This window comes from Phyllostomus discolor, chromosome 4, assembly GCF_004126475.2.
Source record: "Phyllostomus discolor isolate MPI-MPIP mPhyDis1 chromosome 4, mPhyDis1.pri.v3, whole genome shotgun sequence".
Lineage (NCBI taxonomy): Eukaryota > Metazoa > Chordata > Mammalia > Chiroptera > Phyllostomidae > Phyllostomus > Phyllostomus discolor.
Genome location: NC_040906.2, coordinates 23,747,777 through 23,763,677, shown reverse-complemented (window position 1 = coordinate 23,763,677; position 15,901 = coordinate 23,747,777). Strand labels below are relative to the sequence as shown.

Here is a 15,901-nt window from a genome sequence, read left to right as displayed (position 1 = left end):
GTTCTCACAGGGTCTCGACAGGGAGATCCTCCCTGGAAACACTGTTTGTCTTCAAGTGCAGTTTGAGCGTGTAAGCTCATGTGAATATGCAGGTTTCACATGTCTCTAGACACATTGGCCTTATTAAATCATGTTGTTGTATTCTGAACTGGCATATTCGTAAACTGGTCAGCAGGTGGTACTCTGTCAGTAATTGTAGGATATTGACTATTATTCAAATTAAGTTGTTTTGGAACTTTGACATCTGTAGGAGTCAGTATCAGTAGAGAGGAACCACTTTATTTTTTCTATCATGAATAATCCAATCATCTAATGATGATAATTTTCAAAATATTTTTATTTGCTATCTTTGCTCAACATCTGCCTTTTTTGTGTGCCATGACACATTGGAAAGCCATGGAGAGCAAATGATAAGATTGGTTCCTTTATCGTCTTTAATGTTGGTCTTTGCAAGTGAAGATTTAGAATACAATTGTACAAGTGACGTTTTTTCTGAAGACAGGTGCTATAATAATGATAAAGATAGGTAGTTTCTTTTATCGTGCCCTTTTATTAAGAGGCAGTGGGCAAAGGGAAAAGGAAGAGTCGAGAATGCTAGGAGAAGTCCATGTCCAATGGCAGCCTCTTCAGTGTCCTAACAGCAAGGCTCAGTCATCGTTGAATTGCATTTGTAAGTGCAGTGCTGATGACTGTGTGAATATCTTTCTCCTGTGTAGTGGTGCTCTCACGTGGTTTAGATGATGACACAGACGTGGGCTATGTGGAAGACGGAACGCCGTGCGGCCCGTCCATGAATTGTGTGTTTAGATCGGAAGTGCCTACAAATTCAGGCCCTAAATATGAGTAGCTGCCCACTCGATTCCAAGGGTAAGTCTGTTCAGGCCATGGGGGTAAGTAGGCATCAGCCTTCCTGTTCAGACCTTTATTTATCTGGCACCCTTAGAGTTCACGGTGCCTGGACTTCCAGTTCAGCAGCTCTCCTTCTGTGGCTATTGCCCGTGTCTGTGCATTGACTCTGATTTTCTTTTATCCTTATCTGCTAACAGTAACGCACATATGTATTGATATGCTGTATTTTTATGCTTTCTTTTCTCACTGGCTATTTGTATACACCACATTTTCTACATACAGCTTGACATCTAAAGAGTTGGAAGAAAATTGATATGATTTTTAAAGGAACTGTGAAAACCCAATGGGATTACTTATACCATTTGAAATAAGTTGCACCCTGTGAGTGATTCCCTTTTGGCTACTCAGCATGCACGTGGGGTATCTATGTGTGCAAGGTCACACCACACTGAAGGTTGGCTCGCTGATATAATTCACGTGTTTAAGGTCCTGTGGCGATATCTGTATCATTGCCGGTCACAGAGATGCTCCCTCTACTGGCGCACATCCTTGATTCTCTGAACAAAGTGTTTGGGCAGACACAACCTGGCACACCTAAGCTCAATATTCTAAAAACAAATCTTAATAATTATTTAACCTTGGCTTAGTGAAGAAAGTTGTTTCAAAATTATACAGACCTCAGAAATGGACAAAGAAACATGAAGAAAACTGAGAGCTTTTAACAGAAAAGGAAGATGCTGGGATGAAGGTGAAAAGGAGCCAAAAATATAGAGAGCTAGGCAGGTTGCTGTTGGATAAACACGGTGGAAAGACCTGAAAAGCATATGTCCAGCAGCTATAGTTTCAGGCTTGATTGGCTCATAGGCTCACAAGGGACGCTGTGTAGCCTAGTGACCAAGAGCACGGATCGAGGGCTAGAAAGAATCCTGGTTTGAATCGTGGCTCTGCTTCTAGCTATCCCAATGACCTTGGGCAAGTCACTTAGGCTCTCTCATTCATCAGGGTGCTAGTGTGAGGATAAATGAGGTGCTGCTGCATGAATCACTTAGTGTAGGTACCTGGCACATAGTAAATTCCCAATACGTGCTTGCATTAAAATAAAAGCAGTGGGCAGAACCTTTCATTACTCAAGTCTTTGCTTTGTAAGCATGATAAAACTTAATACATTAAAAGAGCCTTTGACTCTCAACTGTACTTCCCACTTTTTCATCTTGTTAAAAATAAAGGTCAAATTTGATCTCATTAATCATAATCAAGTGTTATAACATTTCAGATTAAAACACTTCTTATACCACTAGGCTTAAGGTTGATTATGTCAGCTCTGATAGTCTGTTTCTGAATGTTTTTTCCCAGTCAGATAAGGGTTTAACCTCCTTGTCTGTAGTTTGCAGATGGTTATATGTTTCATCTAAATTTCAAGTCCCTTCCAGCTGCTGCTTGGTCCCTAGAGGACCAGAGAGGAGACAAAGACCACTTTCGGAGGGCCTTGGCCCGGCCGACTGAGAGAAGAGCTACTCTGGGCAGGCAGGGAAGGTGGGAGGGGTGCTCGTTGGCTGGGCAAGACCACCAAATGAAATTTGGTGTTGAACGTGGTGAGGTCATACAGTACATTGGTGATTTATGTCTCCTGGTCTTTATCCTCTGGCAGTGCCTCTTGAGACCAGTCTCTATTACTTCCTGAATTAAGCGTATATGTTTCTAAAATATATGTTTCTAGCAACTACTTATGAAAAAAACTATCAATACGTTGTCAAACATATGTGTACTTAGATAATATCAATGTGAATGATTGACATTTAATATAAAATGTCTTGCTTTTCATCTTTTGGATTGTTGTTAGTTAACTGGAAAACCGCCATTCAACTCTCTGACCCCACCACACGGTTTCCCCTTGTCTGATATCTAACGCCGTGGCAGACTTTAAAGAATTCGAAATGGTTTCTAAAGTGTCTGCCTGGTCCCATGTCTTCTTTTACGTTCATCATGAGTATTCTGTAAAGGCCAGGAAAATGTTCCATCTCTGGTCTGTCTTCTTTACAGGTGTGTAGTAACGAAGCCACTTGCATCTGTGATTTCCACCTGGGGCAGGAACGGACTGCAGTATCCGGGATCCAGTCAGGACCTTCACCCCTCCAAGATGAAGGACCCAAGGGTTTGTGTGATTTCAGTTTCATTTCCAGCATGCTAAGAAATTCATTGGTACTCTTCCGATGGTGCCAATAAACAACTTAATAGATTTGAAAGGAGGCACGTAAGAATATCTCTTTAGCCGTTTTAAAATGTATAGTTCATGTTACGGCAGATTAAGGATTCTAGTATTGAAAAAAATATTTGAATTATCCCGTATTCTAGGACTGAGATTAGGAAGAAGTAAATATACGATTTCCTTTCTTCCACTTTCCTTTCTTTGCTTTCAAACTTCATTCTTTTTTCATAACCACAGAGTTAATCATTCCATAGTTGGTCTAAGCTACGTCAGTTTTCTCATAGCTGGGAATCTTTGTGGATGAATTATTCAATACTTGAAAGTGAACATGGAGGTTGTCATCTTTTATGCTTCTGTGTTAAAGACACTTTTGATTATAAGAAGCAGTTGGAATTTTTCATGGGACTTGAATTCTTCAAAGACAACATGAAAGATCTGGAACTTGTTTTAATCAACCATTAAAAGGAGAGAAATTAGAATTTTAAAATTAAAAGGAGTCTCAGTGGCCAGCTAACTACACCACCCTTATTCTAGAGATGAGAACCCCCAGGCCCTGAGGTCAGGTGACTTGCTGAGCTCATCCAGGGAGCCCGAGGCAGGGCTGGGACAAGGCCCCAGGTGCCCAATGTCAGGCCTGTTCTCCTCTGTTAACACATTGCTGTATTGTAGCCTGTGTCATCCTGAATAGGGTATTCACTTTGTCATCATTCTCCTTCATGGCAACCCATCATGTGGTTTTCAAAGATCAAGAAAAGTCGTCAGCTGCACTGCACAGACCTGAGCAACCACGGAGTTACTGGAATGAATGGTGTGTCCCAGTGACATTGTCCATCAGGTTCTCTCTCTCGGTAGTGCTGACAGTATCCTTATAAATGATCGCCATGCCTTTTCCCTGCAGTTAGGAAAAACACGTATAGAAATAGTGTCATTTTGATCTGCCTAGTTTTGGATAAAAGCTTATTTAAGCTGTCTGAAGTTCAGTATTATTCATGTGGGGAAAGTACGATTTCAAAGCATATGAAGTCTAAAGCCCTCAATTCCTGAGGAGATTTAGGCTATTGCGTAATGTTCAGTAATAGTGGGTGTGTTGAAACACTTTTCATACATTTGCTTAACGTGCCTGTGATAAAATTCTATAAGGATCACAATCACACCCTCATGGTCTGTTTCTGTTCTTCTATTACTAAAAAGGAACCAGTTCCACTTGTACATGTAGCCCTTTGTTACTTTAAAACTAGAACAACCTGGCTGGCGTAGCTCAATGGATTGAGCGCGGGCTGCGAACCAAAGTGTCGCAGATTCGATTCCCAGTCAGGGTACATGCCTGGGTTGCAGGCCTTAGCCCCAGCAACCGCACATTGATGTTTCTCTCTCTCTCTCTCTCTATCTCCCTCCCTTCCTCTCTAAAAATAATAAATAAAATCTTAAAAAAAAACTAGAACAAAAAATTTGTGGATTTCACCATCAGAAGTTAGAATTAGAGAGGATCTAGACTCTGACCGGAGGTACAGAGGTTCATTGTTTCCAAATTTTCTTTGCATAGCACGTCTGTGATTCTCTTAAAGACCTAAAAGCTGCTTCCTCCAGGAATGCATACAGGTATCTGAACAAATGAGCAGAGGTCAGGTAGCTTAGACTCGGCCTTTTTTCCTTAGGTAGGGGGTTATTAATCGCCTGGCTCTGTCTGTTCCTTATTCCTGCACTCACCCAGGCCTAGAAAACTTAATTGGAGGCATAATGCAAACAGCTACATTCTAGAGAAGGCTATATTCACAGCAGTCTTTTCGTGGTTTGTTTTGTTTTCTTGCTATTTAATATGGTGCTATTCCACATTACCTTTAAAGATAACCTTTTTGATCATTCAAATACCACATGTTTATTAGAGGAAATTTTGAAAATACACGAAAGATTAAAAAGAAAATCAATCACATTCAAATCTAAATTTTGTCTCTTCGGTATCGAAATTCATTTTGATAATGTTAATGTTTTTTCCTGTTGAATTAATAATGTATGCCCCATGTTGGATATTCAAATAAAATGTGAAAAAATAAAATAAAAAGGAAAAAAACACCTTTTTATTCCATAACTCAGAAGTGGTCAATATAAGTACTCGGTATATTTTGTTCCTGTTGTATTTTTTTCTATTGTCTCTTAATGAGACAGAGGAGCCATTGGAGTAAGAGTAATGTAACCATTGGTTCTCAAATTGTTGAAGTCCTCTTAATTTCTAATAATCTTGGTTAAATTGAAAAAAGCTATTAATTAATATACATAAAGAATAGTTATTATTATAAATTATTAGATTTCCAGAAAAGTCAAGCAGTTATAGTTCAACTAAATAATAGTTTTACCTTTATTTATATCTTTTTTAGCTTCTGTAGAAAAATCTGTTAATATACTAGTAAAAACAAGAATAACAGAGATCAAAGCTACAATACTTTGTTGTAGATTTTATTATTTTATTTTTGATATACTGGTTAAGAGAAGATGAGAGAGAAACTATATATTTCTTTTTATATATATTTTATTTATTTGTTTTTAGAGAGGGAAGGGAAGGAGATAGAGAGAGAAAGAGAGAAACATCAATGTGCGGTTGCTGGGGGCCATGGCCTGCAACCCAGGCATGTACCCTGGCTGGGAATCGAACCTGCAACACTTTAGTTTGCAGCCCACGCTCAATCCACTGAGCTACGCCAGCCAGGGCGAGAAACTATATATTTCTATTTTTATCCAGATAGTAAATATTTATTGACTGTCTACTACTTAAAAGATAGCATATCCTTAGCACATGGTAGGCACTCAATAAATGTTATATGCCTTCCCTTTGGGAATACGTAAAGGAGAGGAAATGCTGCATATTGGGGTGCTGATTGTCTGTTTAGCATTATCCATTTGTATTGCCTTGAGGAAGCGTAACAGGTAATAAACTCAAGATATTTCAACAATCAGTACTTTCTTTTTTAAAAAAATTTTTATAAGAGTTTATTTTAGCAATACTGACGACATATGCCAGGGAACAAGTTCTCCAATGATCCCCCCAGTCAGTGGGTTCAGCAGCTGTGTGAGGAGCTAAGGGTTTCTCCATAGCTGAATGCTGTGTATTCTTTCTCGTGGGGGAACTGGTTTGACTGGCACCGGCCTTCCGGAACCCGGTGTCTGGGCCCTCCGCAGGTGCTCGCCTCACGTAGTAAGCAGTGCCCACAGTCATCGGGCCTGCCACGTCCATTCGATGGAGGTTTTTCTGTATACATACCATGAGAAGGTGTTAAAAAATACTTAGTCGTATTTAATTTTATTATACTTCCTTGTTATAGAGAAAAAATTCAAGAAGCAAAATGAAACTATTGCTTTTTTTTTTAAATCAGAACAGCATGGCATAAAAGATAGATCATACTCCACTACAGCCCTTCAGGTTGAGACCAAGTTAGGAAAAGTAAAGGTGAATCCCGTGATTCTGTTTCCATTGAGTCGAGGATGTCAGAAATGAACTGATGTATTTTGGGTATTTCCCTCATTTTAATTATAAACTTCTGGAAGAATTAAAAGTCTCACCTCTTCATCTGGGTGGGGACTGAAAATGTGCGTGAAAGAATTGCCATTGTAGCTGCTACACTAGCTGAAGTTGTCCACCTTTGTCCACCGCTTGCACCACGTTAGATTATTGGTTCCAATTTCTCAGATCAAAAGTATTAAAAAGCAAGCAGTAGGATCTTGAAGCAAAAGTAATGTAAGGATGTAAAAAAACATTTTCCATTACATATACTTTATTTTTTTCTCATTGTCATTTATTTTATCTACAAAGACTCTTGTGGTCTCTCTTCTCCCAACTCATTTTCACTGAACCCATTTGAAGAAATTACCTTAGTATGTTTTGTAAGAATAGAGTACATTGAACTTTGTTTAAAGGACCTAGGATCCACCCCCCATGCTGTGGGTAGAATCATGTCAAGTACCCATTTTTATCAACTTGTAGGCATCTTTGCATTGTGGTGCTTATTGTGGAGTACAAAAGTGGAACTTCTCTCATTGGGTGGTTTACATCACCGTTATAGGAGAGGAGAGAAGATACTGGACCCTATCAAATGTTTTCATTGGTATGGAAGGACATAGAACGTCTCCGGAAAGCTCTGCTCACACCGTTTCATCCTGACCGTAGTCATCAAACCAGACAGAAAGGCCTTAGTGTGAAAACCAGTTTAATCAACAGGGTTAACAGATAGTTAGTGACAGAGCCAAGAATAAAACATAGGTTACCTGATCTGGAGCCCAGGGCTTTTTCTGACATTGCACACTACCTCATTTAAAGCTGAGTATGCATTAAATTAGAAAAGGTGAAACAATAGCCAAGTAATGATTAAGCTTAGCTGATCCATTGCTTATCGAAGGGAGTATTCTATTTTTAGCATTTAGTATTTTGAAAACAATAATTTCTAAGTCTTAACACCTTGAGGAGTGTTAGCATTTACCTTCCGCATGTATCTTTGTAAAAGATGGCCCCCTGTGTGAGTGCACACACCTGCAGTGGGTAGGTCAGATGATTGGGTATGAGACGTGGTTGTCAGATATGATCATGCTCAGATATGCTTGCATCTCTGTTACCTTTCTCACTGATCATAGCCTCATCAGTAATGTAAGGATTTACCAAATTTGAAAGTTTTTCAACAACTGTGTGTTTCTTTTGTTTGGGTTCAGAAAAATGCCATGGCATTTTTATTGACCGCTAAACTGGCTGAGTCAATATTCTCATATAAAACAATGTGTTTTTCATTGCTTTAGATAGTTATCCCTCTGTATCCCCAAGTGAACTTTTTAAAAATTATTATTTCATGGAAAAGGATGAGGAGATCTGAGTGTGTTTCTGACATGAAGTATGGAGCTACACAGAACATCTGTCATGCCAGTGGGGTAGTCTAAAGCATAAGGAGGATATCTAGTATTTATCCTAATCTGAAATTTTAGCAAAAATAATAAATCCCCACGGAAAGAACTTTGGCTCACAGAGTACAAGTGACGGCTTCGGGGCCTCCTGTCTTTGAAGTGTGGGTGCTGAGGGGCATGGCCCCACAGCCCGTTTTGGTTCATTGTAATTACATGGGCTGAATCGTGCGCCTTTCTGTTTCAGAAACTCTATGAGAGTCAGAAGGAAAAGAAAAGGAAAAAAAATCAACCACCCAGTTTCTGAAACACAATTTCAAAATGTCTGGAGTATGATGTCTGTGGAAGAATTCTACATATCAAGTAGATATTCTTAAGAAAAGGAGAAAATTCATAGTTTTCCTCTTGATATTACATACTTTTAAAAAATTCTACCTTTTAGCACATATGACCTGGATAGCAGAGGCTAAGACTAAAAGTAATACTAGTATACCAACAAACAACAGAAATAAGGAGACAAAAATCAAAACATGCTGCCGGGCAATAAATGATTTCCACAATTAAATTAAATCAAGTTACAATGAAAGATAGGCATGCCAAAGAGTTAGGGAGCAAAGTTAAGTTCACGATATGATGATTGTGTTATTAGCTAGAATCTTTAAGAACTTCATCTTCAGGTTTGGTGGGGTGAAAAAAGAAAAAAAGATATCCCATCACGTGCTCAGCATAGTTCCTGGAAGAAAAAGGCATTTAGTAGATAGTGAGTGAGTGAACAAACACAGTTATATAATAAATAAATTAGCACAGAAGTACAACCAGAGCATAGGCCCCCAAAGGTCCAAGGAATGTCTTTTTACTGAGATGATACATTCTCTGTAGCCATGAAGAGCAGCTGAGACCTCCGTTTCCAAGTACAGCCCCTGTCCACATCCACCCGCCTGTGAGGCACTGTGCTAATTCACTTCCATCTGAAAACAGATTGAGAAACTACGAACTAAAAGAGATAAGCCTGCTAAGTATCCTGATAAAGAATCAAATGGATTTTACACATATTTTCAGTTTGCCAGAATTTAAAGTCACTGCAGGGAGGAAGGATGGAAGGATGGAAGGACGGGATGAGAGAGGATAATTTTCAAAAAGCTATCTTCCCACTTTTATCTTGCTTTGCTGTTAAGAGTACCTACTTATCAGCAGAGATTACAGACTATATCTGTTTTTCTTGAATTTGAAGCATCTGTAGAAATGTCTTGTTCCCTCCGGTTGTGCTTCTAACATCTACATCGCAGATTGCCTAATCCTCTTGATTCTGCAGTAATAAATGACATCCTCGGCAAATACAAAAGCCTTTTTAAATAGTTATTTTTATTCATCATTCATACGGTCACTATAATTTTTAACATATAAACACATTTTCATTCAGCATCACATTTTACAGGAGAATATTTCCTATAATTTAGCATATGTGGCTTATATAAAAATTGAAGAGGTACTAGGACTCGTGTGTACTTTGGCTCCAAGAGCCAATGCCTAAAACTTAGGCAAAAAAAAAATATATATATATTTAACATGATGTATCCCAGTAAATTTAGTATTCTGAAAGCGAGGATTTCCTAAGGTCTAAAAAATAGGAGGCATTATATCTAGCATAGCTTTCATCCCAGTGTTTGCCTCTACAGTTCGGAAATCTGAGCTATCGTCTAGGTTTAGTATTATCAGGTATTGGTATTGTCATATTTGGAAAACATTACCAACACCTTCTATGTTGCTCTTTTTTCCTTTCCCTTCAGCACTCCCGGGAGCTGCTCTCTGTTTTCCGTCGTGTGCCCATCTTTTTTCTGTTTTTAGGAACAACTCAGGCCGTGCTTAGTTAATAATGAAACTAGAATTGCACTCCTATCATTTGCCCTGCGGTGAAATAAAGTATTTGTACGCTTGCTCACCTGGGTCAGAGATCTAAGGTTCACTCTCCTTTAGGAGAATATTTAGCTAAAGAGGTTAATGATCCCCATATTAAGCCTTAAGACATTGCAGCTTCCCGTTGTGGCTCTGTGTTTTGTTTCACTGTGTCTCACTGCGCAGTCTGTGTGACTGCAGCCCTGTGACAGCTGACTTCCGCTTTCATTGGGAAAGGGACAGGGAGCCAGTACTTTCGATTCACTTGAAATGTGGGACAGAGTGCTTATATGTCCACACGTTTGCATGCACACGTGCGGATACACAGACACACTCAACCATAAATATTCTGCCTTCCTACTTTAACCCTAAACTGCATCTTGCCGGTGCATCTTGCCTTGGAGACCCGGCTCATTCTGGTCCCATTTTGCACCGAAAGCGGTAGGCAGAAGCCGAGGTGCACAGGTATTGTTTCCTCTGTAACCTGCCACTCGCTGGTCCGAAGCAATTAATACAGTTTCCCAGAGACCCTTCCTTTTCTCAGGGCACAGTCCACGCACTGAAGACTCTAAACAAAAAACAAAACGTCGAATGCTGTGGCAGAAACACAAACGTTGCAGGGTTATTTGAAATATCCTTTTCCAGGTAAAACAGTTTTCCCAGTTAACGATTCATTTAATTTTAAAGATACTCTTTTTAAAATTTGTAGGGATTTTCACAGAATTGAATAAGTTCTGGGTTTTCAAAAGATGTAGCTTCTTAGACATATTTTATAGTTCAAGAATTTGTTTAAAAATATACAAATGGCTTGTAACTTTTGTGACTAAAATATAGATTTGCTGTTACACAGTTTAAATTACATTTTAATTTCACCTCACTCCTTATAGGAACTATAACTCCAGTTGGATTATTTAAGTGTCCAAGAATATAAGAGATTATGTTTTTAATTAGGGTTTTTGGTGTGTGAAGGTAAATTCAAAATTATCCTTGAATATTTTCAGTGTGTATGCAGTTCAATGTCAAGTCACCGAGCAAAGATTTTAATATATAACTGACCTTCTAAGCATTTCCTGAAGAAGTTACTCGGTATGTGAGTGAAATCAGTGTGTAATTAATTTCCTCTGTTAAAAAACATCTCCGTTTTTCCCTCCACACAGTGAACATGGCCACAAGCAGGCTAATAGGTGCCGTGGCCGGCACCATTCTGGCCCTGGGGGTGATTTTTGGAGGCACAGGGTGGGGAATAGAGTAAGCATCTTTATGCGTTTCCGAGTGTTTCCGTGTGGTTCCCGGTGTGTGAGCGCACCCCTGTGTTGTCTTGTTGATGTGTTTCCCGTGGTCGTGCCACTTGTGGTGTGACTTGGATGTGTTCGTGTCGTGCTGTCTCCTCGTGCAGTGGAGAACCTTCTCCTGTCTGGGACAATGTGGGGCACAAAATAATATCGGGGTGCTTAGGGTGTCTTCCCAATCGAGGCGATGGTCCCAAAGCTTCCATTGCTCCTCCACTTGTAAAAGTCATTTTAAAATACAGACTTTTTTCCCCTTACTATTTATTGGCAAAAAATGCTTTCATATGAGTGTTTTATTAGGATTCTTATAACAAATTGAATCATCACCAGTCAAATAGGTTCACATAGACAATGAGGAATTATCAACAATTGTAGCTCTTTTTAAAGATGATCTGAATGATAGCCTCTAATATTTTCCCCATTGATTGAGCGTGATGTAGCAGTCTTCATCTTAATTTGTTTTTGAAAAGAAGATTTTCAGGATATTGCCCATTTTTATTATAAAAAGGGTTAATAATTCAAATTTGAAGTTTACATATATATTTGGGAGCAGGTAGTATTAAGAATGAAAAGATACTTAATCCAGACCAGCAGAATCGAAAGTTGCTAACTACCTGGTGGGTTTGTCTTACAAGTAGCCGGTGTCTGCATCAGTGTCCTGCACGCCACGTGCCCGTCGAGCCCTCACGGAAGTACAGCTCTCCCGGTGCCTTTACTGCGGCTGCTCTGTCCTTGAGCTGTATCCTCCGAAGAGCCATCAGTTCCCCGGGGCACAGCGCTCTCGTGAGATGGCTGCTCTGTAGACTAACAGATGATCGCGATTATTTCTAATTTCAGGGAGATCATTTACAAGAAAGAAAACTAGTCCTTCCCATGCCGTGTAGAGTAGAAAAAAACATGTCTTTTCTACTCACTGCGGTGGTGATAACACTTGACAGCAGCCCAGGGACAAAATTACTAGTCTCTCAAGGAATCACCAGATATCCTCCAATCAGCCAGCCCAGACTGTGGGCATGTTGAGAGCATCACATGTGGTCCTCCTTAGTGTCGCTGATTGAGGCACACAGATGCTCTCCTGCCGTGCTGGGTCTGGGAGGCCCAGGGACCAGAACAGCAGTACGAGGGAGCAGGTCCACGGGCTCCATGTTGTGTGGTCTGCCCAAGCCTTCTCCCCTGGGTCAAGGAAGGGCTTTGACTAGACCTGGATTTTCTAAGTCACATCCCTTCAGTGTGGACTGTGAAGCTAGTAAACCCCAGGGAAGCTAGAAATACTGGAAAAGAGATTTGGTGTCTCCATACCTGTTAAAAAATAAAGTATATATGAAGTAAAATATGTAGTGAAAACAAACTTTGTCCTATAAAATTTCACCTTGGGTCTGTTAACTAGATTACATACAGAAGTAACATTCCTCTTCCAGGGAAAAAATTCTCCACATACATTTATGTGAAATTCCTCCTTAAAAGAAAGGTGGTTTAAAAAAATCTTCTCCGACTCCATGTTTATGTAATGTATTGGCTTTACTAATGGAAGGGATGAATTTTAGTAATTCTCCCTTTGAGTCTTAGAGCTGGGCCTGTGTTGTAAAGCGTAGTCCTTGTCACCCTCCCCTTCCAGTGTTGTTGCTTTGTGCCTCTTCCGGGTCGAGACAGGTAAGTCTGTGTACGTGTATATATTTTTTCTAAAAATAGATATCATTCTTGGTTTATACAGTGTTTTAGGTATTAGTTTACTGATTTTTCCCTTCAAATTCTAAATTTTGCCCTAATCGCTAAAAAAGTAAATACAGTATAAAAAAAATAAAATCCACATAGTGCAGTGTCGTTTTAACGCTGACTAATTTAACTGGTAGTGTGATGTGTATTTAGTCACTAAAGATTCCATGGACAGAGGTTTTGTTTTGCTTTGCTTTATTTCTACCCCTGCGTTTATAATTGTAAATCAGGAATTGTTTCTCATGAGCTATGTACTGATTCTAATTCCAGCCTGTTTTCTGAGCTAGTAATGTGCAAATCATGTCTAAAACATGATAATATAAATAGTTATAAATGTTTGTTTGAAAATGCAATTCCCTGTTAAACTTTGCACAGGAAAATGGAATAATGTTTCATTAGCGCAGCGGTTAGTGACATTTCTGTGAAAGGCCTGGTGGCAAATAGTGGTGGCTTTGCAGGTGACAGGGTGTCTCTCACGACCGTGCAGCTCTGCTGTCTTAGCATACACGCAGCCGTAAGCCCTGTGAGTGAGCGTGGCTGTGTGCCAGTAAAGTCTCTTTGAAAAAATAGGAGGGCCACAGCTGGTCCGTGGGGTGTAATTTGCTGACCCTTGAGGTATAATGTAAGCTTCAGAGCCATACAAATCAGGGTTCAGATCTTGCCTCCATCATGCATTGACTTCTAGAACCCTCTATTTTTCCCTCTGTGAATCAGGGAGAGGCATAGTCCCTCTCTCTTCTGGTATAATGAGATCAAATGAGATAATATCAAGTCCTTAGAAGTGCTCTCACTTAATAAAGATATAGTGTGTAGTAGTTACCTGTTTTTACTGCTCTTATTATTGTTTATTATCACTGGTACCTCTAAAGGCCACTGAGACCTATGTTCTGCAGGACCTCAGTGGTTAGTCTTACGAGTGTGTCCAAACTCAGGAGCCTGAAGGGACTGCATCCCTGAGACTCCCATTGTAAGCATCCTCCTCCACCTTCCCGTCGCGCCCACAAGCACGGGGTGGTCTCTGAGTACAAGCATAACGCCGCACACAGTTTTAGTGCTGCTGAAAGTGGCCTCCATTTATGTACACAGTCGACGGCACTCATGTGAGCAGAAAAGAGAATTTTTTACACAGCAGCGGATGTGTACACGAACCCAAGGATTTTAGGGGAACTACTAAAATTGGCCTTGTGACTTCGGGAACAGGGACCTACAGTGAGGAAAGAAAGTATTTTGCTGTAAAGGGGCACTGTGCCTGCATATCAGCGTCCTGCAACATGGGCTATTTCAAATAATTTTTTGACTAGAGTTATTGTTGCTTACATTTAAAAAAAACATGAGCCAAGGTGTTTTCCATGTGAGTGGAGAGGGTGTACTGGAATATATATATATCACCTCCTCCTCAAGCAGTTGATAGAAACTCCACTTACTTATTTCTTATTTCATTCAAATTACCCGAGTTTTATGCTTCCTTCCTCTTGCCTTTGGAACCCCATGTTACTGTTTAAACACTGCCCGAGTCTGTGCCATGAAGAAGTGTATCTTTGAGAACAAGGCTTCAGAGTCAGACCTTTATCGGTAACCTCCTTCTGACTTCTGAATTTTAACTGTCTCCCAGTGGGGGATAAGAAATTTAGCACTCAGACGACTCTATGTGCTGCTTGAAAGAACATTTCAGTAGAATATTTTTCCTTCTTTTCATGCACTCGTTTGCCAGCAGGTTGAGCAAATTCTAGCACAGTCGGGTTCTTGATGGGCTCTTTTACTTGTTTGATTCATGACACGGGGGAAGGGGAGGAGGAGAGAGATGTGCAATGACAGCGACTGGGGCATATTTGCTTCAAATTCTGTGAAAGGTGACTTCAATGGGATTTAATTGTTGGTGGTGCAGAAGCCTTAGACGACAGGCATTCAAATCCAAGCGGTAGCTCTCCACAGCATGGAGAGTGAAATGAAGCTGAGTAAATAAAGGTGGTCTGTGTGTCCAGCAATCTTTTATGCAGGGTGTTGACTTCCTGAAACCGCTCAACTGCCTTTCCCTTGTGGTCATGAAAGTGGTTGGCTCATATGACTTTCTTCCCATGATCCTTTGTCACAGGTCCTAGTGCCACCAATCTCATAATAGGCTCCATCGCTGGTGCCATCCTGGTAGCAGCTATTGTCCTTGGGGGCACAGGATGGGGATTTAAGTAAGCAACGCCGCATGCCTTCTTCTCAGTGGCTCTGGCACTTCTCTTTTCTGCTTACATAACCACGTTTTGAGTTCCTGCTACAAGTCTTGACAGTAAAACTGATTAAAAGGAATATTTTCTTTATTCGCAAATGAGTCAGAAAAGAAGAAACTTGAAAACTCAAATGTCATTGTCTGGCAAGTAGGAAAACAGGAAGTGTAGAAGGAATTCCCATGCACTGGTCTAAGGAGAAGGAAGTGGAAGCTCTTTAACAGAAGACATGCCAGCCTTTTGGAGCAACATTCTGAGACACATTTACTTATACACAGATAATCGAGGAGACCATGTAGTTGGAAATGGTGGATAGAAACCTCTTGTGTCTGTTTAAAACTGGTTTAGAGTCCACTGATGCTTTGAAATTTTCACAACCTAAGTAACCATTTGTTCATTATTTTTTACCTGTAACATTATGTAGCTTTATGATTTGAAAAGCTTCAGTATTTTATAAAACAGATTTTCAAACAGATTTTCATTAATTCCCTAACCAACTGAATTGGCTTCACGGTGGAATTTAAAATCTGTGGGTGTGTCACACTTAAGTTTCTAATTAGCTGCTAATATCGCCATGACTGGTAGTCCCGGGGTGTTTTCATAGTACCCCTTAGATTGGATTGTACACTGATCCCTGAGCTAAGTTCATCTCAACAGACATGCCAGGTAATCACAAATAATCCTCAAGTATGATTAAAATTTTCAAACCTAATTTATTCAGCTTGGATGTTTCCATACTGCAGATTCATTGGGTAATTGCTTTTTCCTTTTTTTTAGCTTTTCATGCTGCAGTGACTTATGATTTGTACATAAGACCTTCTGTGCCAAATGTTCCTTGTGATAAATTAAATTTCAACCAG

The 15,901-nt window shown here is 39.9% G+C and overlaps 1 protein-coding gene across 1 annotated transcript in view; it reads left to right on the top strand.

The window, feature by feature from the left end:
• Positions 1-15,901, top strand: part of ADAM23 (ADAM metallopeptidase domain 23) — a 149,458-nt gene that overhangs the window by 124,032 nt on the left and 9,525 nt on the right. The window contains 7 exon segments of the mRNA XM_028510104.2: positions 110-189; positions 717-796; positions 798-890; positions 2,890-2,925; positions 2,928-2,983; positions 2,985-3,001; positions 14,918-15,008. Coding sequence (XP_028365905.1) covers positions 110-189; positions 717-796; positions 798-890; positions 2,890-2,925; positions 2,928-2,983; positions 2,985-3,001; positions 14,918-15,008 — 453 coding nt within the window.